The sequence below is a fragment of the Pleurodeles waltl genome, chromosome 10 (genome assembly GCF_031143425.1).
Source record: "Pleurodeles waltl isolate 20211129_DDA chromosome 10, aPleWal1.hap1.20221129, whole genome shotgun sequence".
In the NCBI taxonomy this organism is placed as follows: domain Eukaryota; kingdom Metazoa; phylum Chordata; class Amphibia; order Caudata; family Salamandridae; genus Pleurodeles; species Pleurodeles waltl.
In genome coordinates this window covers 1,044,689,830-1,044,715,275 of record NC_090449.1, presented here as the reverse complement: position 1 = coordinate 1,044,715,275, position 25,446 = coordinate 1,044,689,830, and the positions used below count along the sequence as shown (strand labels likewise).

Below are 25,446 nucleotides of genomic sequence, written 5' to 3'. Positions count from 1 at the left end.
ATACTCTTATGGCTACCCTGCACTTACAATGTCTAAGGTTTTGTTTAGACACTGTAGGGGTACCATGCTCATGCACTGGTACCCTCACCTATGGTATAGTGCACCCTGCCTTAGGGCTGTAAGGCCTGCTAGAGGGGTGTCTTACCTATACTGCATAGGCAGTGAGAGGCTGGCATGGCACCCTGAGGGGAGTGCCATGTCGACTTACTCATTTTGTTCTCACTAGCACACACAAGCTGGTAAGCAGGGTGTCTGTGCTGAGTGAGGGGTCTCTAGGGTGGCATAATACATGCTGCAGCCCTTAGAGACCTTCCCTGGCATCAGGGCCCTTGGTACCAGAGGTACCAGTTACAAGGGACTTATCTGGATGCCAGGGTGTGCCAATTGTGGAAACAATGGTACATTTTAGGTGAAAGAACACTGGTGCTGGGGCCTGGTTAGCAGGGTCCCAGCACACTTCTCAGTCAGCATCAGTATCAGGCAAAAAGTGGGGGGTAACTGCAACAGGGAGCCATTTCTTTACATCGTGTGATCAGGTATTGGCTGAGTAGTCCAGCAAATGCAAAGTCTTGTACCCCACCGCTGATCCACCAATGTAGGAAGTTGGCTCTGTATGTGCTATTTCAAAGTAAGGAATAGCATGCACAGAGTCCAAGGGTTCCCCTTAGAGGTAAAATAGTGGTAAAAAGAGATAATACTAATGCTCTATTTTGTGGTAGTGTGGTCGAGCAGTAGGCTTATCCAAGGAGTAGTGTTAAGCATTTGTTGTACATACACATAGACAATAAATGAGGTACACACACTCAGAGACAAATCCAGCCAATAGGTTTTGTTATAGAAAAATATCTTTTCTTAGTTTATTTTAAGAACCACAGGTTCAAATTTTACATGTAATAGCTCTTTTGAAAGGTATTGCAGGTAAGTACTCTAGGAACTTTGAATCATTACTTTAGCATGTATACTTTTTACATAAAACACAATAAACTGTTTTAAAAGTGGACACAGTGCAATTTTCACAGTTCCTGGGGGAGGTAAGTTATTGTTAGTTTCAACAGGTAAGTAAGGCACTTACAGGTTTCAGTTTTTGGTCCAAGGTAGCCCACCGTTGGGGGTTCAGAGCAACCCCAAAGTTATCACACCAGCAGCTCAGGGCCGGTCAGGTGCAAAGGTCAAAGAGGTGCCCAAAACACATAGGCTATAATGGAGAGAAGGGGGTGCCCCGGTTCCAGTCTGCCAGCAGGTAAGTACCCGCGTCATCGGAGGGCAGACCAGGGGGGTTTTGTAGGGCACCGGGGGGGACACAAAGTAGTACAGAAAGTACACCCTCAGCAGCGCGGGGGCGGCCGGGTGCAGTGTGCAAACACGCGTCGGGTTTCCTTCAGGTTTCAATGGGAGACCAAGGGGTCTCTTCAGCGATGCAGGCAGGCAAGGGGGGGGCTCCTCGGGGTAGCCACCACCTGGGCAAGGGAGAGGGCCTCCTGGGGGTCACTCCTGCACAGAAGTTCCGTTTCTTTAGGGGCTGGGGGCTGCGGGTGCAGGGTCTTTTCCAGCCGTCGGGAAATGGAGTTCGGACAGTCGCGGTCAGGGGGAGCCTGGGGATTCCCTCTGCAGGCGTCGCTGTGGGGGCTCAGGGGGGACAACTTTGGTTACTCACAGTCGTAGAGTCGCCGGAGGGTCCTCCCTGAGTTGGTTGTTCTCCACCAGTCGAGTCGGGGTCGCCGTGTTGCAAGTCTCACGCTTCTTGCGGGGAGTTGCAGGGGTCTTTAAATCTGCTCCTTGTAACAAAGTTGCAGTTCTTTTGGAGCAGTGCCGCTGTCCTCGGGAGTTTCTTGTCTTTTTCGAAGCAGGGCAGTCCTCAGAGGATTCAGAGGTCGCTGGTCCCTTGGAAAGCGTCGCTGGAGCAGGTTTCTTTGGAAGGCAGGAGACAGGCCGGTAAGTCTGGGGCCAAGGCAGTTGGTGTCTTCTGTTCTTCCTCTGCAGGGGTTTGTCAGCTCGGCAGTCCTTCTTGTAGTTGCAGGAATCTAAATCTTTAGGTTCAGGGAAGCCCTTAAATACTAAATTTAAGGGCGTGTTTAGGTCTGGGGGATTAGTAGCCAATGGCTACTAGCCCTGAGGGTGGGTACACCCTCTTTGTGCCTCCTCCCAAGGGGAGGGGGTCACATCCCTAATCCTATTGGGGGAATCCTCCATCTGCAAGATGGAGGATTTCTAAAAGTTAGAGTCACTTCAGCTCAGGACACCTTAGGGGCTGTCCTGACTGGCCAGTGACTCCTCCTTGTTATTCTCATTATTTTCTCCGGCCTTGCCGCCAAAAGTGGGGGCCGGGGCCGGAGGGGGCGGGCAACTCCACTAGCTGGAGTGTCCTGCGGTGCTGTGACAAAAGGGGTGAGCCTTTGAGGCTCCCCGCCAGGTGTTACAGCTCCTGCCTGGGGGAGGTGTTAGCATCTCCACCCAGTGCAGGCTTTGTTACTGGCCTCAGAGTGACAAAGGCACTCTCCCCATGGGGCCAGCAACATGTCTCTAGTGTGGCAGGCTGCTGGAACCAGTCAGCCTACACAGATAGTCGGTTAAGTTTCAGGGGGCACCTCTAAGGTGCCCTCTGTGGTGTATTTTACAATAAAATGTACACTGGCATCAGTGTGCATTTATTGTGCTGAGAAGTTTGATACCAAACTTCCCAGTTTTCAGTGTAGCCATTATGGTGCTGTGGAGTTCGTGTAAAACAGACTCCCAGACCATATACTCTTATGGCTACCCTGCACTTACAATGTCTAAGGTTTTGCTTAGACACTGTAGGGGCACAGTGCTCATGCACTGGTACCCTCACCTATGGTATAGTGCACCCTGCCTTAGGGCTGTAAGGCCTGCTAGAGGGGTGTCTTACCTATACTGCATAGGCAGTGAGTGGCTGGCATGGCACCCTGAGGGGAGTGCCATGTCGACTTACTCATTTTGTTCTCACTAGCACACACAAGCTGGTAAGCAGTGTGTCTGTGCTGAGTGAGGGGTCTCTAGGGTGGCATAATACATGCTGCAGCCCTTAGAGACCTTCCCTGGCATCAGGGCCCTTGGTACCAGAGGTACCAGTTACAAGGGACTTATCTGGATGCCAGGGTGTGCCAATTGTGGAATCAAAAGTACAGGTTAGGGAAAGAACACTGGTGCTGGGGCCTGGTTAGCAGGCCTCAGCACACTTTCAATTCAAAACATAGCATCAGCAAAGGCAAAAAGTCAGGGGGTAACCATGCCAAGGAGGCATTTCCTTACACATGTCTTTGTTGATACACCCAGGATTAGTTTTCTCAAATCAGTTAAGCACAGAAGGCAAATGAAATCCACTAACTTTTCTAGCAGAAGAAATAGCTCTAAAACGGACTTTAAAACCTCAAATATAAGCATTTTTTGGAAGGCTCTGCTAGTTGCTGGATGCAAGAATATGATAAAAAGAAGCAGTTGAGAGGGCAATACTTTTCTTTTACTGCACATTGTTTTGAATTTTTATGTCAAAATAGGTGTTTAAAGCCATAACATTAACTAGGCAAAACATGAAAAATATTTTTTTAAACCATTCTTCAAACAAAGCCAAAAGTCATATTGATGAGCGTAACTGACCAGGTTTTAAAATATTAAATAACAGCACCAGCATTTTTAAGGATCTCAAAGCAAGCAAATGTTGAATAATGAAAATGTCACTTACCCAGTGTACATCTGTTCGTGGCATCAGTCGCTGAGATTCACATGGTATGCATGAGCTCGCCATCTGGTGTTGGGTCGGAGTGTTACAAGTTGTTTTTCTTCGAAGAAGTGTTTTCGAGTCACGGGGCCGAGTGACTCCACCTTCTGTGCTCATTGCGCATGGGCGTCGACTCCATCTTCGATTGTTTTCCCCGCAGAGGGTGAGGTAGGAGTTGTACTATAGTAATAGTGCCCGCGCAATGAAAAATGTAAGTATGTACCTATTAAAGGATTAAGTAATATATATACAAATGTACAAAATTGAAGGTAACTTCTGAACTGCTACAGGCTTCCGGGGAGGTGGGTGGGTCCATGTGAATCTCAGCGACTGATGCCACGAACAGATGTACACTGGGTAAGTGACATTTTCAGTTCGATGGCATCTGTCGCTGTAGATACACATGGTATGCATAGACTAGTAAGCAGTTAGTTCCCCATAAGCGGTGGTTTAGCCTGTAGGAGTAGAAGTTGTCTGAAATAGAGTTCTTAATACAGCTTGACCTACTGTAGCTTGTTGTGCGGATAGCACATCTATACAGTAGTGTTTGGTGAATGTGTGAGGCGTAGACCAAGTGGCTGCCTTACATATTTCTTGCATTGGGATGTTTCCTAAAAAGGCCATTGAAGCACCTTTTTTCCTTGTTGAATGTGCCCTGGGAGTAATGGGCAGTTGTCTTTTTGCTTTAAGGTAGCAGATTTGGATGCATTTAACTATCCATCTGGCTATACCTTGTTTTGATATTGGGTTACCTGCATGAGGTTTTTGGAATGCAATAAATAGCTGTTTAGTTTTTCTGATGTTCTTCGTTCTGTCAATGTAGTACATTAATGCTCTTTTGACATCTAATGTATGTAGTGCTCTTTCAGCCACAGAATCTGGCTGTGGGAAGAATACTGGTAGTTCTACCGTTTGATTTAGATGGAATGGAGAAATAACTTTTGGTAAAAATTTTGGATTAGGTCGTAGGACGACCTTATTTTTATGTATTTGTATAAAAGGCTCTTGTGTTGTGAACGCTTGAATTTCACTTACTCTTCTTAGAGATGTAATGGCGATGAGAAAGGCAACTTTCCAGGTGAGGAATTGTATTCCGCAAGAGTGCATGGGTTCGAAAGGTGGGCCCATGAGTCTTGTTAGAACCACGTTTAGGTTCCATGAAGGAACAGGTGGTGTTCTTGGTGGTATAATTCTTTTAAGCCCTTCTATGAATGCTTTGATAACTGGTATCCTATACAAGGAAGTTGAATATGTAGTTTGCAGGTATGCAGATATTGCTGCAAGATGTATTTTAATAGAAGAGAAGGCTAGCTTTGCTTTTTGTAAATGGAGCAAGTAATTTACTATATGTTTTGGAGTTGCCTCTAGTGGTTGTATCTGATTATGATGGCAGTACCAAACAAATCTTTTCCACTTACTTGCGTAGCAGTGTCTAGTGGATGGCCTTCTGGCCTGCTTTATGACTTCCATACACTCTTGGCTAAGTTGTAAGTGTCCGAATTCTAGGATTTCAGGAGCCAGATTGCTAGATTCAGCGATGCTGGGTCCGGGTGTCTGATCTGTTGGTTGTGTTGCGTTAACAGATCTGGTTTGTTGGGCAGTTTGATGTGTGGTACTACAGACAGATCTAGCAGTGTTGTGTACCAGGGTTGTCTTGCCCACGTTGGTGCTATTAAAATGAGTTTGAGTTTGTTTTGACTCAATTTGTTTACTAGGTAAGGAAGGAGAGGGAGAGGAGGAAAAGCGTAAGCAAATATTCCTGACCAGTTCATCCATAGGGCATTGCCTTGGGATTGCTTGTGTGGGTATCTGGACGCGAAGTTTTGGCATTTTGCGTTCTCTTTTGTTGCAAATAAGTCTATTTGTGGTGTTCCCCAGAGTGTGAAGTAGGTGTTCAGAATTTGTGGGTGGATTTCCCATTCGTGGACTTGCTGGTGATCTCGAGAGAGATTGTCTGCCAGCTGATTCTGGATCCCCGGAATAAACTGTGCTATTAGACCAATTTGATGGTGGATTGCCCACTTCCATATTTGTTGAGCTAACAAGCTTAACTGCGTTGAATGTGTTCCTCCTTGTTTGTTTAGATAATACATCGTTGTCATGTTGTCTGTTTTGACAAGGATGTATTTGTGGGTTATGATTGGTTGGAAAGCTTTTAGTGCTTGAAAAACTGCTAATAATTCTAGATGATTTATATGCAGTTTTGTTTGATGTATGTTCCATTGTCCTCTTATGTTGTGTTGATTGAGATGTGCTCCCCACCCTGTCATGGAAGCATCTGTTGTTATTACGTACTGTGGCACTGGGTCTTGGAAAGGCCGCCCTATGTTTAAATTTATACTGTTCCACCATAGAAGCGATAGGTAAGTTTGGCGGTCTAGCAACACCAGATCTAGAAGGTGACCCTGTGCTTGAGACCACTGTGAGGCTAGGCACTGTTGTAAGGGCCTCATGTGCAGTCTTGCGTTTGGGACAATGGCTATGCATGAGGACATCATGCCTAGGAGCTGTAGTATTGTTCTTGCTTGTATTGTTTGGTTTGGAGACATGTGTTGAATGACCCTGTTGAAATTGTGGATCCTTTGTGGAGTTGGCGTTGCTACTCCTTTTGTCGTGTCTATTATGGCTCCTAGATATTGCTGTACTTTGCTTGGCAGAATGTTTGATTTTGCAAAGTTGACGGTGAACCCTAGATTGTAGAGGGTTTGTATGACTTGTTTTGTGTGGTTTGAGCATTGTGTGAGCGAACTGGTTTTGATTAGCCAGTCGTCTAGATACGGGAACACATGTATTTGCTGCCTTCTGATGTGTGCAGCGACTACTGCTAGGCATTTTGTGAATACTCTTGGAGCGGTTGTTAAACCAAAAGGCAATACTTTGAATTGGTAATGTATTCCTTTGAATACAAACCTTAGATATTTCCTGTGTGATTGATGTATTGGTATATGGAAATATGCGTCCTTGAGGTCTAGGGTTGTCATGTAGTCGTGTTTTCTGAGCAATGGTAACACTTCTTGTAGTGTGACCATGTGAAAGTGGTCTGATTTGATGAATGTGTTTACTACCCTGAGGTCTAGAATTGGTCTCAGTGTTTCGTCCTTTTTTGGTATCAAGAAGTACAGTGAATAAACTCCTGTGCTTATTTGTGTGCTTGGTACTAATTCTATTGCATTTTTTTTGCAGTAGTGCTTGAACTTCTATCTCTAGAAGCTGTGAATGGTATTTCGATAAATTTTGTGATTTTGGTGGTATGTCTGGAGGGAATTGCATGAATTCTATGCAATAACCATGTTGGATAATTGCTAGGACCCATGTGTCTGTAGTTATTTTGTCCCATGCTTCGTAATATTGATGTATCCTCCCCCCCACTGGTGTTGTGTGGGAGGGGTGAGTGACGTGTGAGTCACTGCTTGTTGGTAGTGGTTTTGGGGCTTTGAAATCTTCCTCTATTCCTAGGAAATTGCCCCCCTCTATACTGGCCCCGAAAACCTCCCCTGTACTGTCCCTGGTAGGTGGGCGGTGCGGACTGTGAGGTGCTAGCTTGTGTGGCCTGACCCCGAAACCCTCCTCTAAAAGGTGTTTTGCGGAAGGTGTTATAAGATCCTCTGCTCTGCGGGGAGTAGAGTGCGCCCATGGCCTTGGCAGTGTCAGTGTCCTTCTTGAGCTTTTCTATGGCTGTGTCGACCTCCGGACCGAACAGAAGTTTCTCGTTTACTGGCATGTTAAGCACTGCCTGCTGAATTTCTGGCTTGAATCCAGACGTTCTGAGCCATGCGTGCCTACGGATGGTAACCGACGTATTAATGGTTCTTGCGGCCGTGTCTGCTGCATCCATGGAGGAGCGTATTTGATTGTTGGAAATGTTTTGACCCTCCTCAACAACCTGTTTTGCTCTTTTTTGCAGATCTTTTGGGAGATGTTCAATGAGATGCTGCATCTCATCCCAGTGGGCTCTGTCGTATCGCGCTAGCAGCGCTTGTGAATTTGCGATGCGCCACTGGTTTGCTGCTTGGACAGCAACCCTCTTCCCGGCTGCATCGAACTTCCTACTTTCTTTATCTGGGGGAGGTGCATCCCCAGAAGTGTGTGAGTTTGCCCGTTTTCTGGCAGCCCCTACCACCACAGAGTCTGGTGGCAGCTGAGAGGTGATGAATACGGGGTCCGTAGGAGGCGCCTTATACTTTTTGTCCACCCTAGGCGTCACTGCCCTACTTTTAACTGGCTCCTTGAAAATGTCCTTTGCATGGCGTAGCATGCCTGGGAGCATCGGCAGGCTTTGGTAGGAGCTGTGGGTTGAGGAGAGGGTGTTAAATAAAAAATCATCCTCTACTTGTTCCGAGTGTAGTTCCACATTATGGAATAGTGCTGCTCTAGCCACCACTTGTGAGTAGGCTGTGCTGTCTTCCGGTGGTGATGGCCTAGTTGGGTATGTGTCTGGGCTGTTATCAGACACTGGTGCGTCGTACAAGTCCCACGCATCCTGATCTTGGTCATCGTGGCTCATGGCGGTGTGAGCTGGCGAATGTGACGGGGTGTAAGTTGGCGAAGCCGGAGTTACAGGTGGAGGCGAGGGAGGAGGTGTTACCTTTTGTGCTGTTTGTTGCTGAGGAGTAAACTGAAGCGTTCTCTTTCGTTTGACAGGTGGAAGGGTACTGATCTTCCCAGTCCCCTGCTGAATAAAGATACGCTTTTGCGTGTGATCCACGTCAGTGGATTGCAGTTCTTGTTCAAATCTATGTTTCTTCATTTGAGAAGACATAGAATGCTCTTCAGTGTAGGAGCCAGAAACAGGGTCTGATGTCGCTTTTTTCGGCTCCGAAAACCCTGTCGATTGTTTTTTCGGCTCCGAGGTAACCTTCCTCTTTTTCTGTGCCGAAAATTCTGGGCCTCTATGGTCTTCGGCGCCACTGTCTCGGCGTCGATCCGTGTCGACACCGAACTCTCGGTGTCGATGCTTCTGTTTAGCACTCTCTCGGTCTCGAGGAGGCTGCGTGCCGGTGTCTCGACCGGAGTCGGACGATCTCGACACTGAATGGGCCTTTTTCGGTGCCGATTGTTGGTCACCGAGAATTTGGGTGGAGCCATGGCCGGTTGGCAGTGGCGTCCCCTGGGCCTTCTTTCCTTTTTTAAGGTTTGATCTCGACGTCTTACTCACAGTTCTTGTAGAGTGTAGCTCGTCGGAGTCTGAATCCTGGATGGAAAAGGATTCCTCCTGTTCCTCTTCTGTCTCGAACTGTCGACGCTCTTTTGGCGTGGACGCCATCTGCAGTCTTCTCGCTCGACGGTCGCGCAGAGTTTTTCGGGACCGGAACGCCCGACAGGCCTCACAGGATTCTTCGCTGTGCTCGGGTGACAGGCACAGATTACAGACCGAGTGTAGGTCCGTATAAGGATATTTGTTGTGGCATTCGGGGCAGAATCGAAACGGGGTCCGTTCCATCGGCGTTGTCCTCCACGCGGTCGGGCCGACTAGGCCCCGACGGGGTGCCGAAATCTACCCCGAAGGGCACCGAAGCGCTTCGATGTTCAACGCGTCGTCGTATGTGTCTATCTCTAACCGGATCGCAACGATACCGTCGAAAATCTTCCGTCTTTAGCTATCTTTCCGTTCCGAAACTCGGAGCGACAGGAACACGTCCGAACCCGATGGCGGAAAGAAAACAATCGAAGATGGAGTCGACGCCCATGCGCAATGAGCACAGAAGGTGGAGTCACTCGGCCCCGTGACTCGAAAACACTTCTTCGAAGAAAAACAACTTGTAACACTCCGACCCAACACCAGATGGCGAGCTCATGCATACCATGTGTATCTACAGCGACAGATGCCATCGAACTTCTTATATCTAATTACTCGTTTCCTACAGAAATGAGTCCTTGACAACATTTTTGATACAGGCTAGAGCTTAAGACTCCCCTTCAGTGTACATCTTTTTACTATTCAATCCAAACAATAGCCAGAACAAAGGAATTGGCAGTAGTCCTGTAAACAAAAATGATACTCACAAACAGATGACATTTATTGCACAACAGGTACTCTCAAACCACGCTCTTTACCAACCAAAGAGGAAAGGTAGGAAAGCAAGCTGTAAGTGTATTTCAAATTTCCACCTAGAAAAGGCGTCTAAGTGAAAGAATATTTTATGACTAAAGAGGCAGACTGTCCAAGCAGAATTAGAATAGTTTAAGCCCATGTTTACAACCATTTCTTCTACCTCAAGGGAAGTGCTTCAAAAATAACTTGCAGTTAGTGTTCAAACCTACATCAAGTTCTTCTACAAAGGCTGCTAAGTCCTCTCTCCAAAGGTCCGGGGAAGATTTCCTCTTTAGGTCATTAAGTTCTTTTGCCTACAGAAGATAATAAAAACTTGTCAATACTTCGATAACTAGACTTCAAGTTACGCAGTAGGTTGTACAATTCACTGCTTCAACTTAGCATTCTTAAGATTCACAAAGTAGTGGGGTCCACACACCCACACACTTAAAAAAATATATATATAAATTAAAGACAAAAGAACTTTTTTGCAAAATTATGCTCTAAGATTTGTTTAGAGGTAAGCAAAGATCTTACTTTTGTATCCCTTTGTTTGACCAGATCATCAATTTTCTCCTTCGTGAGGCTCCACAAGGACATATTTAGAATGTAGTTGAAATCCGGGCCTGAGGTGGAACCAGAATCAGAGGAGCTGTCGTCAGCGATTTGCACGTCGTCATCTTCGGCGGACTAAAACACAATCAGGGACAGGTGGTAATGAATGCAAGTCGCATATGTGTTGCACTGAACGAAAGAAAAAGGTGGTTATAACAATTCTTAAAAATAATTATGCCCCTTAGAAGATGTTTACAAACCTCTCCATCTTGACACTCTCAGTCCCTTGGCCCGCAGTCCACCCATGCTTTGCAAATGATGCAAAGTATTATGAATTTTATCCTATTTGGCACAAATAGCAAATATAGCCTCGCGCAGTGGCTCCCACCCTGTGGCCTAGGGACTCCTGGGGGTCCACAAACCCTCCTCAGGGGGTCGGCAACTGCATTGAAAATTAAATGTTAACAGATTAGGTCCCCAGCTTTCAGTAATGACTCAGTGGGGGGTCCCCGGATTCCAATTAACTTTCAGTGGGGGTCCCTGGGCTCCAGTAATGATAAAGTGGGGGTCCACAGAGGTCTAAAGGTTAGGAACCACTGGCCTAGTGTTTATGTGCGATGTGGTCAATTTCTTTGAACTGAGACAGTCTTGCTGCTGAAAGGTTAAACAGAGTGATCCTACAGGTTACCGACATGGTAAAAAACACTTGCACTAAAGCGCCTGCTGAAATTAAAGCGCCCTAGATCCTAACTAAGGAAAAAGACAGGGGGCGAAAGCCCTGAAAGGTAGACTGACAAATTCAGAAGGTGGGAGCAAAATTCAGTAAGTTAATATTGACAGGCAGACAAGAATGACTGTTAGGGTTACAGCTTTCAATGTGGCACTCATTTTCGGCAAATGCTTGCTATTTCGTGAGACACTAATACGCTTTTGTTCTTTAAAAAAAAAAAAAAATCTCCTAACTAACACCCGATTCTAATTGCCTATAAACTTAGTTTTTCTACTACCCAGAAACGTTCCATAGCAACTGCTGCAAGAATCAGTGAAGCAGCACAACTTACCCCAGAGACACCCATCAAACAAAGCTCAAGGGAAAAACGAACTACAAACGTAAACAAGCACTGGCAAGGCAAATGGGTCAACTGCAATTGTCTTTGGAATATGGCACAAAAACACGAGAGAAATAAAACATCGCCTTGCCAGTGTTGAAACATGGCAACTATAGTGTAAGGAAATGCCTCCTTGGCATGGTTACCCCCTGACGTTTTGCCTATGCTGATGCTATGTTTTGATTTGAAAGTGTGCGGAGGCCTGCCAAACAGGCCCCAGCACCAGTGTTCTTTCCCTAACCTGTACTTTTGTTCACACAATTGGCACACCCTGGCATCCAGGTAAGTCCCTTGTAACTGGTACCCCTGGTACCAAGGGCCCTGATGCCAGGGAAGGTCTCTAAGGGATGCAGCATGTCTTATGCCACCCTGGGGACCCCTCACTCAGCACAGACAAACTGCTTGCCAGCTTGTGTGTGCTGGTGAGGACAAAACAAGTAAGTCGACATGGCACTCCCCTCAAGGTGCCATGCCAACCTCACACTGCCTATGTAGTATAGATAAGTCACCCCTCTAGCAGGCCTTACAGGCATGAGCACTGTGCCCCTACAGTGTCTAAGCAAAACCTTAGACATTGTAAGTGTAGGGTAGCCATAAGAGTATATGGTCTGGAAGTCTATCAAACACGAACTCCACAGCACCATAATGGCTACACTGAAAACTGGGAAGTTTGGTATCAAACTTCTCAGCACAATAAATGCACACTGATGCCAGTGTACATTTTATTGTAAAATACACCCCAGAGGGCACCTTACAGGTGCCCCCTGAAACTTTATCCGACTACCTGTGTAGGCTGACTGGTTCTAGCAGCCTGCCACACTCAAGACATGTTGCTGGCCACATGGGGAGAGTGCCTTTGTCACTCTGTGGCTAGTAACAAAGCCTGCACTGGGTGGAGATGCTATCACCTCCCCCTTGCAGGAGCTGTAACACCTGGCGGTGAGCCTCAAAGGCTCACCCCCTTTGTTCCAGCGCCACAGGGCATTCCAGCTAGTGGAGTTGCCCGCCCCCTCCGGCCACAGCCCCACTTTTGGCAGCAAGGCCGGAGGAGATAATGAGAAAAACAAGGAGGAGTCACTGACCAGTCAGGACAGCCCCTAAGGCAACCTGAGCTGAAGTGACTCTGACTTTTAGGAATCCTCCATCTTGCAGATGGAGGATCCCCCCCCAATAGGGATAGGAATGTGACCACCCCCCTTGGGAGGAGGCAAAAGAGGGTGTAGCCACCCTCAGGGCTAGTAGCCATTGGCTACTGCCCTCCCTGACCTAAACACACCCCTACATTCTGTATTTAGGGGCTCCCCTGAACCTAGGAACTCAGATTCCTGCAACCTAATGAGAAGAGGACTGCTGAGCTGAAAACCCCTGCAGAGAAGACGGAGACACCAACTGCTTTGGCCCCAGCTCTACCGGCCTGTCTCCCCCCTTCGGAAGAAAACTGCTCCAGCGACGCTTTCCCCAGGACCAGCGACCTCTGAATCCTCAGAGGACTGCCCTGCTCTAAAAGGACCAAGAAACTGATCAACTCCACTAGCTGGAATGCCCTGTGGCGCTGGAACAAAGGGGGTGAGCCTTTGAGGCTCACCGCCAGGTGTTACAGCTCCTGCAAGGGGGAGGTGATAGCATCTCCACCCAGTGCAGGCTTTGTTACTAGCCACAGAGTGACAAAGGCACTCTCCCCATGTGGCCAGCAACATGTCTTGAGTGTGGCAGGCTGCTAGAACCAGTCAGCCTACACAGGTGCCAGACCTGTGCAGAAAGACACTGAACATTTTGCATTTCAAATACGTCTAATCAAGCTGAGGCTATGTTCAGTAGTGAAAGAGAAAACCTTAACGGATCAATTTAGGCTGCAGGTAACTCTTGGAATGGGGCATTAGTATGGAGCCACTGAGGATGGGTGGCGGTGGTTGCAGGAGATAGAAATATGACTAAGATATTGGGCCATATGTATGAACACATTTTCCCATAGACGTAGAAAGAGTAAAAACCTTTGATACATCTGGCCCGTTATAATTTGTTGCTTGTGACAATTTCTTGGCAGACAATGTTGAACTATTTTGAGAAGTTCACGAAAGATGGTCATTAAGCAGGAATCCAAGGTGTTTCAGGTTTTTGGATGGGGGCTCTTGCTGAGACATGTTTGGGCACTTTTTTTATTTTTTTTTTAAGCCCAGACGATTGATACCAGGAGCCAAGGTGAGGAGCCCATTGCACTTTTTTGCAAAGTAGAAATGGGGCCCCTACAGGATGTAAAGTTGCTTGATTGTGAACCTTAAAAGTGATTTACAGTTTTGGCTATTTAACTTGTACAGGGTTGTTTATTTTTTGTCTGGGTTTACTATTAGGGGATTTGTCTGTCTGTCATTTTTTTTGTTTTAAAAATATTCTAGATACTTCTCTTTTGTGTCAAAATAATGCCAATGGACCAAACCCTTCCAGTTGGACCTGGTGCAAAATCTGAAGGGGGTCCAGAATGGTCTGTCCTAGCCAAACTCTTAGTTAAGGTGCTGTCTTCGAGCCAGAGATCATGTCTGATATGAATCCTTTTATACGTGCAAGACCGGAAGACACCCGCAGCTATTTGTGGAGATAAAGTAGGGTGTTCGGATCACAAACTCTCATGCCGGAGTTTTCATGGGACATTTGACTGTGTATTCTGTCAAGGGCTCTATAACATTTACAGTGAATTCAGTGAACATCCAAATGATATAAATGTATCTGATGGTGAAAGAGCAGTTGTTACTTTTTAGCAGTCAAAAGGGTAGTTGTGGATACAGCTTTACATTCTAAAGATTTTCTGATTTCTATACCTCCCACTCACTTGAGGGAGCAACCTGGTACTATAGAGTGCCCAATATGGATTGGGTGATTGTTTAGCCAGGATTCTACTTTAACAGATTAAATGTCTGCTGGTGCTGAACGTGGTGTACTGTGAATGGTCAGCTTTTGGTGAACTGGCATTTTGAAGCTTGCAGTTTAGGATTCAATAATATTGTGTCAGCCTAATAAAACTATTTAGATAATAACCAGCACCTTTATCAGCAAACTAATAACAGCATTTGGTTAAAAACATGCTAGTACTACACGTTCTAATAAAGAAGTATTTATATGAAAGCAAATTTCCTTTTCAAATTATTTTGGTTCATAGAATATTTTCTAGAACATTCTCCTAGTTGGTATGCAATGTTAATCATTCAGTATAAGAATTTTTTAAGTAGGCCAGATAGTCTTCATTAACTCATTAAATCTGCAAAAATGCTTACCTTTTCCTGTGCTTCTTTCCAAGCTTTAACCGGGTCAGATTCAAATCCCTTCTGTACCAACATTTGTATCAAATCCCTCTTTGACTTGTTCTCTATGAGAAAATAATAGTTTTAAGACAAGGATACAAATGTAACATTTCAAATTTACACTGCAGCTTCCTGTGTGAATTTCCCATTTTGCAGACATTTACATTATGGCGTAATTCCACAATAGTAAACGCAACCAGTCAGGATTTAAGAAAAAGGCTCCAATGGTCACATTCTCTCTGAAACGTAACCGTTAATTGTTAGTTACTGGGAATTACGCTCTCCAGAAACATAAGAGATTTAAAGAAAAACTGGAGGACATAAGTCAGGCGGCAAACCAAATTAGCATGTCACTTGATGCTCCGTTCATTTGCACTGGTCATCAGTTTTCCACTGCTACCAATGAGAAAAAAGCGCAGTCCAGGCCTACGAGTTAGGAGCTGAACTAGTTAATTGCGGTGGTGAACAATTAGAAGGGGAATCGAGGCATGAAAAATGTCTAGCAGCACATCATTTGCTGTTTTAGAAGGCTCCTGTTAGGTCAACTGCCCTAAATGCCAACATTTTCATAGTTTCTCTTTCAGAAAACATGAACAGTTCATTTCCCAGGTACACTCTCAGCATTCAGGCATCTCTGTGACAATTCTAATTGGAGCTGGGGCTATATGGAATGGAACTGCTTACAGGATGCTTGATCTCTTGTGCCACCATGAGTAAATATTAGGAAACGTTCCCCACCATTGGGAAACTGCCTGATGGCAGAAAGGACTATTTTGTAATGGGGATAGCCTGTACAAAGATCATGAAAAGCTGATGAGTCCTTCCCATTTGGTTCTTCTGAAGATCTGCTTGTGCTCTAGTGGCTATTCTTGCCTCTCACAATCTGAGGACATAAATGTTTCCTTAACTTAATACAGAAGTGTATGGAGTTGCAGACATGAGTGACAACTACCGGATGAATCTCATCACCAGTTTTGTATACCAAAGGTGTGTGTTCTTTGAAGCACCCTGACTTGGAATGCTAATCCGCAGGTCATCCTGTTGGGAGTGGAGTGTAACACCCCTGCCAGAGCAGGATTTGTTCTGCTCTAAGGTGCCTTCTGGGTGATCGTATTAATAAATCTATCACTGGAATAAGTAAGGGTTTATTAGTACAAGATGTTTGATGCCAAACATCCCTATTTTCAGAGAAACAACGCAAACCTAAGGTCTCCTACTCCTGAAAAATGCCTCTATAGCCGAGATTTCTTAACACAAGTGCTTAGAGTACTTAATGAAACTAAGCCTCTGACCCAACCCAGAGAGCCATGATGTAGCTGGGGAACTCATTGACCAGTGTCCAGCACATGTACTTAAAAATGGCTTCCCTGATCACCATGTCTAAAAATCAGCAAAGACATAGCAGGGGCACATCGGCTCTAGCAGATGTGCCTACACATGCAATATACTGCACCCTGCCTTAGGACTGTAAAGCCTGCTGTAGAGGTGACATACATATATTGAGTGCAGTGTTAGGAGGCATGGCACATGGGCCGTGTGCAATGTTGTTTTTTCACTTTTAGCTGCACCAAGGCACACAGCTTGCAATGGCAATCTGCATGAGCTAACTGGGGAGTCCTTGAGGGTGGCACAATACATGCTGTAGCCCTTGGGGACCCTCTTTGGTACCCGTGCACTAGCTACCTGGATTACCATTTACTAGGGACTTGCAGAGGTGCCAAAGGTATGGCCAAATGGGGAACAATTGTACAGTTTTAGGGAACGATTTGGCACTTGGGCGGGGGAGTTGTAGGTAACTGGGTTTTTGTTGCAGTACCACCCCCTACCTTTTTGCCTGGTGTACCCTTGACTGAAGTGCACAGGGTCCCTGCGAACGAGGTCCCCAGTGCCCTTTCCCCCAAAACTGTACAATTGTTTCCCCAAATGGCAAATCCTTTAGCACCCTCTGTAAGTTCCTTGTAAATGTTACCCATGGTACCCAAGGCCTTAGGTGCTAAGGAGGGTCCTAAAGGGCTGCAGCACGAATTGTGACAACCGAAGGGACCCCTCACCAAGCATATGACAGGCTATTGCAGGCTTAGTGTCTTCATGCATAGCAAAATGAAAACACAACATGTCAAACATCCCGTGTGCCATGTCCCTTAACACTGCATGCAATATATGTAAGTCAATCCTTCAGCAGGTCTGACAGCCTTAAGGCAGGGTGCATTATATTACATGAGGGATTATCTGCAAGAGCAGATATGCCCCTGGTATGTCTGTCAATTCTCAGACATAGTAAGCGGCCAGGAAGTAATTTTACAATGGCCACTGACAGTGAAGGGATATGTTGGCTCGCTGCCAATAGGACCGTCTGTAGGTTCATAGACGATGGGAGGAGAGACATCCTTGGAGTTGTCCATTCTCAAAGTATTAACCAAATTAACCAATATGCTAGAGATTGGATCAACCATGGATGCTTACACTGAATGCTCATATGATTTATTATGAAAGTGGAAGGAATTTTATTGTGTACCATCTATTGTACCAAGTCAAGATGCAATAACTAGAATGGCCAGGCCATTGCTGTTTCCATTACTCATTTCAATTTGGCCAGGCTTTTTTTTTTCACATTTCTTTTTTCTTTAAATTTACATTTATTGGCGACTCTTTGCTTTTGAGTATTTAGTGACAAATTTGCAGCTGCTACCTTCAAATCACTAAGTCTTTACCCTATTAAAGTATTGTTCTTACAGTAATTTGCTTTATAGAATGAGTGTTCTAATTCCTACGTACCTTTCCCGAGGCTGATTTGTTCAGCAGTGGCACTTACGATTTCCCCGCTTGTATGCTTTGAGGATCATGTGTTGATGTTACATTTTATTGTGAGCTTGTGAATTATATGCAACTTCTATAATACACAGCTCTGTTTCAAAGGCATTGGTTCATCGTTGGTCTCATGCTCAAACAATGCCCAAAGTCTTTTTGAAAAGGAAGGAATATGACAAAATTACATGTTGAGGATTCGTCACAGTGAGAATATGCTTCTCGGAGCTGCTCTCAGAGGTTAAATGTTGCCTTCTTCTGCACTACAGAAATCTTTAAATTGGAAAAAGAAAATGAAATGAAGGGCTATCAGACAATTTCAGCATCAAATCAGAGAGAAATGAAATAGCAGGATACACATAGGACAAACAAAATAACTAAGTACATACATATTTTATATCTACTATTTGAAGATCACAATAAATGCTCCCTGTTCTATATTTTAAAAACAAAATGTAGGATTTACCAATAGTTAGCTTTCCCTGTATCTTCTCCAGAATGAAACGGGCTTGGTTGGAGAGCTTCGCAACTTCCGCACCCAGAATTCCCACTAGCCAATCCTTTCGCAATGTGTAATATTGCAATCGCAAGTCGAAGAACTCCTTCAAAATGTCTTGCACAGTTTCATATTTCTTCAGACAACCCATGTGATCAAAGAGCACCTGCACAAGATAAGAGCTGGTAAGTAAGGGGTTTCTAGTCACTATATGGATTGTAAGACATCTGCATTGGAATCACTCAAGTTGAGAGCACACCAGTTTTCAAGTGAATGTGTGTCATGTGAAACACATCTGCAATACTAAACTACTGTTTATTTGAACCCATGCAATAATTGAGATGTTACTTTCCTTGTGGCAGTCCGATATTTCTGCAAGCCCGTTGCTTGAAATATAAACATTTTCAAAAATCAGACTGAATATAAATAGGAGAGAGAGCGCGTCAACTGATATACACAAATTAAAAAAAAAAAAAAAAGGTTACATGGACGTTATAGTGATCAGAATTTATACACAACCAAAGAAATTGAGCAGTTATAGTTTATCAAAGTAACTATAAATCGTCCCCTAAGGTAACTAGAACTCACACCACCATGTACAGTTTTCTCATCAATAATTTCACTGGAAATGTTACAGTGATACGATAGGAAGCTGGCTCTTTGCACAGTATACCTCTTTTTGGTATAGTATATAAAGAGTCCAGGTATCCCCTGTAAGCAGACATAGGCTTGCTCTAGCAATCCCAAGGTGCTCTCTTAGGGGGTAATGTGGTTGAGCAGCCTTAGGCTTATTAGAGAGGCATGGTAGATATTTCCTGCATGCACACGGTCACTAAATGATATAGACGACTCAAAGAGATCCACATCTATTTATAAAAACACTGATCTATATATAAATTTAGGCACCAAAATCATAACGATTAGCAGAGTATGTTTAGAGTTATGACTTCTTACAAGTGTGAAAAATCGACAGTGCAAATTTTAAAAAGAGTAATGTTATCCTATAGAGGAAAGGCATATACTGCATACAGGTACTTAACAGAGACTTACAGGACCAGTCTTCCGGACTCGGGGTGAATATAGGGAAGGGTCCAAGTCAGCACCAACTGGTCACCATATAGGCCCTGGTCAGAGGGGTGGACATTACCTCACCTCTGAGGAAAGCCAGATTTGCATACCAAAGGAAGAGGGCTCGTTAAGGCTCCTTGCCTTTTAATGCTAATTTACAGGTCATCCTGTTGGAAAGGGTGTATAACACCCTCTGCCAGAGCAGCATTTGTTCCTGACTGCCCGAGACTTTGGTCTCTCAGTCCTGGGGGTCAGAAATTGGTCTGCGGTGGCAGGATGGTAATATCAGCCAACCAGCACACGTAAGGTTTTCAGGGGTAACCCCTAAGGTGACCTCTGGGAGCATGTATTATAAATCAATCACTGGCATCAGTGTGGGTTTAATAATACAAAATGTTTGATACCAAACACCCTTTGTTTCAGTAAACCCATCATGTAGCTGGGGGACTCCTTTTTACTACAGGGAGTGCAGAATTATTAGGCAAGTTGTATTTTTGAGGATTAATTTTATAATTGAACAACAACCATGTTCTCAATGAACCCAAAAAACTCATTAATATCAAAGCTGAATATTTTTGGAAGTAGTTTTTAGTTTGTTTTTAGTTTTAGCTATGTTAGGGGGATATCTGTGTGTGCAGGTGACTTACTGTGCATAATTATTAGGCAACTTATCCAAAAAAAAATATATACCCATTTCAATTATTTATTATTACCAGTGAAACCAATATAACATCTCAACATTCACAAATATACATTTCTGACATTCAAAAACAAAACAAAAACAAATCAGTGACCAATATAGCCACCTTTCTTTGCAAGGACACTCAAAAGCCTGCCATCCATGGATTCTGTCAGTGTTTTGATCTGTTCACCATCAACATTGCGTGCAGAAGCAACCACAGCCTCCCAGACACTGTTCAGAGAGGTGTACTGTTTTCCCTCCTTGTAAATCTCACATTTGATGATGGACCACAGGTTCTCAATGGGGTTCAGATCAGGTGAACAAGGAGGCCATGTCATTAGATTTCCTTCTTTTATACCCTTTCTTGCCAGCCACGCTGTGGAGTACTTGGACGCGTGTGATGGAGCATTGTCCTGCATGAAAATCATGTTTTTCTTGAAGGATGCAGACTTCTTCCTGTACCACTGCTTGAAGAAGGTGTCTTCCAGGAACTGGCAGTAGGACTGGGAGTTGAGCTTGACTCCATCCTCAACCCGAAAAGGCCCCACAAGCTCATCTTTGATGATACCAGCCCAAACCAGTACTCCACCTCCACCTTGCTGGCGTCTGAGTCGGACTGGAGCTCTCTGCCCTTTACCAATCCAGCCACGGGCCCATCCATCTGGCCCATCAAGACTCACTCTCATTTCATCAGTCCATAAAACCTTAGAAAAATCAGTCTTGAGATATTTCTTGGCCCAGTCTTGACGTTTCAGCTTGTGTGTCTTGTTCAGTGGTTGTAAGGAAATGCCTCCTTGGCATGGTTGCCCCCTGACTTTTTGCCTTTGCTGATGCTATGTTTACAATTGAAAGTGTGCTGAGGCCTGCTAACCAGGCCCCAGCACCAGTGTTCTTTCCCTAACCTGTACTTTTGTATCCACAATTGGCAGACCCTGGCATCCAGGTAAGTCCCTTGTAACTGGTACTTCTAGTACCAAGGGCCCTGATGCCAAGGAAGGTCTCTAAGGGCTGCAGCATGTCTTATGCCACCCTGGAGACCTCTCACTCAGCACAGACACACTGCTTGCCAGCTTGTGTGTGCTAGTGAGGACAAAACGAGTAAGTCGACATGGCACTCCCCTCAGGGTGCCATGCCAGCCTCTCACTGCCTATGCAGTATAGGTAAGACACCCCTCTAGCAGGCCTTACAGCCCTAAGGCAGGGTGCACTATACCATAGGTGAGGGTACCAGTGCATGAGCATGGTACCCCTACAGTGTCTAAACAAAACCTTAGACATTGTAAGTGCAGGGTAGCCATAAGAGTATATGGTCTGGGAGTTTGTCAAACACGAACTCCACAGCCCCATAATGGCTACACTGAAAACTGGGAAGTTTGGTATCAAACTTCTCAGCACAATAAATGCACACTGATGCCAGTGTACATTTTATTGTAAAATACACCACAGAGGGCACCTTAGAGGTGCCCCCTGAAACTTAACCGACTATCTGTGTAGGCTGACTAGTTTTAGCAGCCTGCCACAAACCGAGACATGTTGCTGGCCCCATGGGGAGAGTGCCTTTGTCACTCTGAAGCCAGTAACAAAGCCTGCACTGGGTGGAGATGCTAACACCTCTCCCAGGCAGGAATTGTCACACCTGGCGGTGAGCCTCAAAGGCTCACCTCCTTTGTGCCAACCCAGCAGGACACTCCAGCTAGTGGAGTTGCCCGCCCCCTCCGGCCAGGCCCCACTTTTGGCGGCAAGGCCGGAGAAAATAATGAGAAAAACAAGGAGGAGTCACTGGCCAGTCAGGACAGCCCCTAAGGTGTCCTGAGCTGAGGTGACTCTGACTTTTAGAAATCCCCCATCTTGCAGATGGAGGATTCCCCCAATAGGGTTAGGATTGTGACCCCCTGTAGGAAGTTGGCTCTGTATGTGCTATTTCAAAGTAAGGAATAGCATGCACAGAGTCCAAGGGTTCCCCTTAGAGGTAAAATAGTGGTAAAAAGAGATAATACTAATGCTCTATTTTGTGGTAGTGTGGTCGAGCAGTAGGCTTATCCAAGGAGTAGTGTTAAGCATTTGTTGTACATACACATAGACAATAAATGAGGTACACACACTCAGAGACAAATCCAGCCAATAGGTTTTTATATAGAAAAATATCTTTTCTTAGTTTATTTTAAGAACCACAGGTTCAAATTCTACATGTAATATCTCATTCGAAAGGTATTGCAGGTAAGTACTTTAGGAACTTCAAATCATCAAAATTGCATGTATACTTTTCAAGTTATTCACAGATAGCTGTTTTAAAAGTGGACACTTAGTGCAATTTTCACAGTTCCTAGGGGAGGTAAGTATTTGTTAGGTTAACCAGGTAAGTAAGACACTTACAGGGCTTAGTTCTTGGTCCAAGGTAGCCCACCGTTGGGGGTTCGGAGCAACCCCAAAGTCACCACACCAGCAGCTCAGGGCCGGTCAGGTGCAGAGTTCAAAGTGGTGCCCAAAACACATAGGCTAGAATGGAGAGAAGGGGGTGCCCCGGTTCCGGTCTGCTTGCAGGTAAGTACCCGCGTCTTCGGAGGGCAGACCAGGGGGGTTTTGTAGGACACCGGGGGGGACACAAGCCCACACAGAAATTTCACCCTCAGCGGCGCGGGGGCGGCCGGGTGCAGTGTAGAAACAAGCGTTGGGTTCGCAATGTTAGTCTATGAGAGATCTCGGGATCTCTTCAGCGCTGCAGGCAGGCAAGGGGGGGATTCCTCGGGGAAACCTCCACTTGGTCAAGGGAGAGGGACTCCTGGGGGTCACTCCTCCGGTGAAAGTCCGGTCCTTCGGGTCCTGGGGGCTGCGGGTGCAGGGTCTCTCCCAGGCGTCGGGACTCTAGGTTCAAAGAGTCGCGGTCAGGGGAAGCCTCGGGTTTCCCTCTGCAGGCGGCGCTGTGGGGGCTCAGGGGGGACAAGTTTTGGTACTCACAGTATCAGAGTAGTCCTGGGGTCCCTCCTGAGGTGTTGGATCGCCACCAGCCGAGTCGGGGTCGCCGGGTGCAGTGTTGCAAGTCTCACGCTTCTTGCGGGGAGCTTGCAGGGTTCTTTAAAGCTGCTGGAAACAAAGTTGCAGCTTTTCTTGGAGCAGGTCCGCTGTCCTCGGGAGTTTCTTGTCTTTTCGAAGCAGGGGCAGTCCTCAGAGGATGTCGAGGTCGCTGGTCCCTTTGGAAGGCGTCGCTGGAGCAGGATCTTTGGAAGGCAGGAGACAGGCCGGTGAGTTTCTGGAGCCAAGGCAGTTGTCGTCTTCTGGTCTTCCGCTGCAGGGGTTTTCAGCTGGGCAGTCCTTCTTCTTGTAGTTGCAGGAATCTAATTTTCTAGGGTTCAGGGTAGCCCTTAAATACTAAATTTAAGGGCGTGTTTAGGTCTGGGGGGTTAGTAGCCAATGGCTACTAGCCCTGAGGGTGGGTACACCCTCTTTGTGCCTCCTCCCAAGGGGAGGGGGTCACAATCCTAACCCTATTGGGGGAATCCTCCATCTGCAAGATGGAGGATTTCTAAAAGTTAGAGTCACCTCAGCTCAGGACACCTTAGGGGCTGTCCTGACTGGCCAGTGACTCCTCCTTGTTATTCTCATTATTTTCTCCGGCCTTGCCGCCAAAAGTGGGGCCTGGCCGGAGGGGGCGGGCAACTCCACTAGCTGGAGTGTCCTGCTGGGTTGGCACAAAGGAGGTGAGCCTTTGAGGCTCACCGCCAGGTGTGACAATTCCTGCCTGGGAGAGGTGTTAGCATCTCCACCCAGTGCAGGCTTTGTTACTGGCCTCAGAGTGACAAAGGCACTCTCCCCATGGGGCCAGCAACATGTCTCGGTTTGGGGCAGGCTGCTAAAACTAGTCAGCCTACACAGATAGTCGGTTAAGTTTCAGGGGGCACCTCTAAGGTGCCCTCTGTGGTGTATTTTACAATAAAATGTACACTGGCATCAGTGTGCATTTATTGTGCTGAGAAGTTGGATACCAAACTTCCCAGTTTTCAGTGTAGCCATTATGGTGCTGTGGAGTTCGTGTTTGACAGACTCCCAGACCATATACTCTTATGGCTACCCTGCACTTACAATGTCTAAGGTTTTGTTTAGACACTGTAGGGGTACCATGCTCATGCACTGGTACCCTCACCTATGGTATAGTGCACCCTGCCTTAGGGCTGTAAGGCCTGTTAGAGGGGTGTCTTACCTATACTGCATAGGCAGTGAGAGGCTGGCATGGCACCCTGGGGGGAGTGCCATGTCGACTTACTCGTTTTGTTCTCACTAGCACACACAAGCTGGCAAGCAGTGTGTCTGTGCTGAGTGAGAGGTCTCCAGGGTGGCATAAGACATGCTGCAGCCCTTAGAGACCTTCCTTGGCATCAGGGCCCTTGGTACTAGAAGTACCAGTTACAAGGGACTTACCTGGATGCCAGGGTCTGCCAATTGTGGATACAAAAGTACAGGTTAGGGAAAGAACACTGGTGCTGGGGCCTGGTTAGCAGGCCTCAGCACACTTTCAATTGTAAACATAGCATCAGCAAAGGCAAAAAGTCAGGGGGCAACCATGCCAAGGAGGCATTTCCTTACACAACCCCCCCCCAAACGAAAGAGGATGAGACTAACCTTTCCCAAGAGAGTCTTCATTTTCTAAGTGGAAGAACCTGGAAAGGCCATCTGCATTGGCATGGGCAGTCCCAGGTCTGTGTTCCACTATAAAGTCCATTCCCTGTAGGGAGATGGACCACCTCAACAGTTTAGGATTTTCACCTTTCATTTGCATCAGCCATTTGAGAGGTCTGTGGTCAGTTTGAACTAGGAAGTGAGTCCCAAAGAGGTATGGTCTCAGCTTCTTCAGGGACCAAACCACAGCAAAGGCCTCCCTCTCAATGGCACTCCAACGCTGCTCCCTGGGGAGTAACCTCCTGCTAATGAAAGCAACAGGCTGGTCAAGGCCATCATCATTTGTTTGGGACAAAACTGCCCCTATCCCATGTTCAGAGGCATCAGTCTGCACAATGAACTGCTTAGAATAATCTGGAGCTTTGAGAACTGGTGCTGAGCACATTGCCTGTTTCAGGGTGTCAAAGGCCTGTTGGCATTCCACAGTCCAGTTTACTTTCTTGGGCATTTTCTTGGAGGTGAGTTCAGTGAGGGCTGTCACAATGGATCCATATCCCTTCACAAACCTCCTGTAATACCCAGTCAAGCCAAGGAATGCCCTGACTTGAGTCTGGGTTTTTGGAGCTACCCAGTCCAGAATAGTCTGGATCTTTGGTTGGAGTGGCTGAACTTGGCCTCCACCTACAAGGTGTCCCAAGTAAACCACAGTTCCCTGCCCTATCTGGCATTTGGATGCCTTGATAGAGAGGCCTGCAGATTGCAGAGCCTTCAAAACCTTCCTCAGGTGGACCAGGTGATCCTGCCAGGTGGAGCTAAAGACAGCAATATCATCAAGATAAGCTGTGCTAAAGGACTCCAAGCCAGCAAGGACTTGATTCACCAACCTTTGGAAGGTGGCAGGGGCATTCTTTAAACCAAAGGGCATAACAGTAAACTGATAATGCCCATCAGGTGTGGAGAATGCTGTCTTTTCTTTTGCTCCAGGTGCCATTTTTATTTGCCAGTACCCTGCTGTCAAGTCAAAGGTACTTAGAAATTTGGCAGCACCTAATTTATCAATGAG

The 25,446-nt window shown here is 46.1% G+C and overlaps 1 protein-coding gene across 2 annotated transcripts in view; it reads right to left on the bottom strand.

Moving 5' to 3' along the window:
• The window catches only part of TOP2B (DNA topoisomerase II beta), a 485,217-nt gene that overhangs the window by 118,848 nt on the left and 340,923 nt on the right, over positions 1 to 25,446 (bottom strand). For both annotated transcript variants that reach the window (XM_069212028.1, XM_069212029.1), the window contains exons 24-27: positions 17,993 to 18,188; positions 14,695 to 14,786; positions 10,302 to 10,454; positions 9,995 to 10,078 (exon numbers count right to left, since the gene is read on the bottom strand). In XM_069212028.1, coding sequence (XP_069068129.1) covers positions 9,995 to 10,078; positions 10,302 to 10,454; positions 14,695 to 14,786; positions 17,993 to 18,188 — 525 coding nt within the window. The remainder of the gene's footprint in view (positions 1 to 9,994; positions 10,079 to 10,301; positions 10,455 to 14,694; positions 14,787 to 17,992; positions 18,189 to 25,446) is intronic.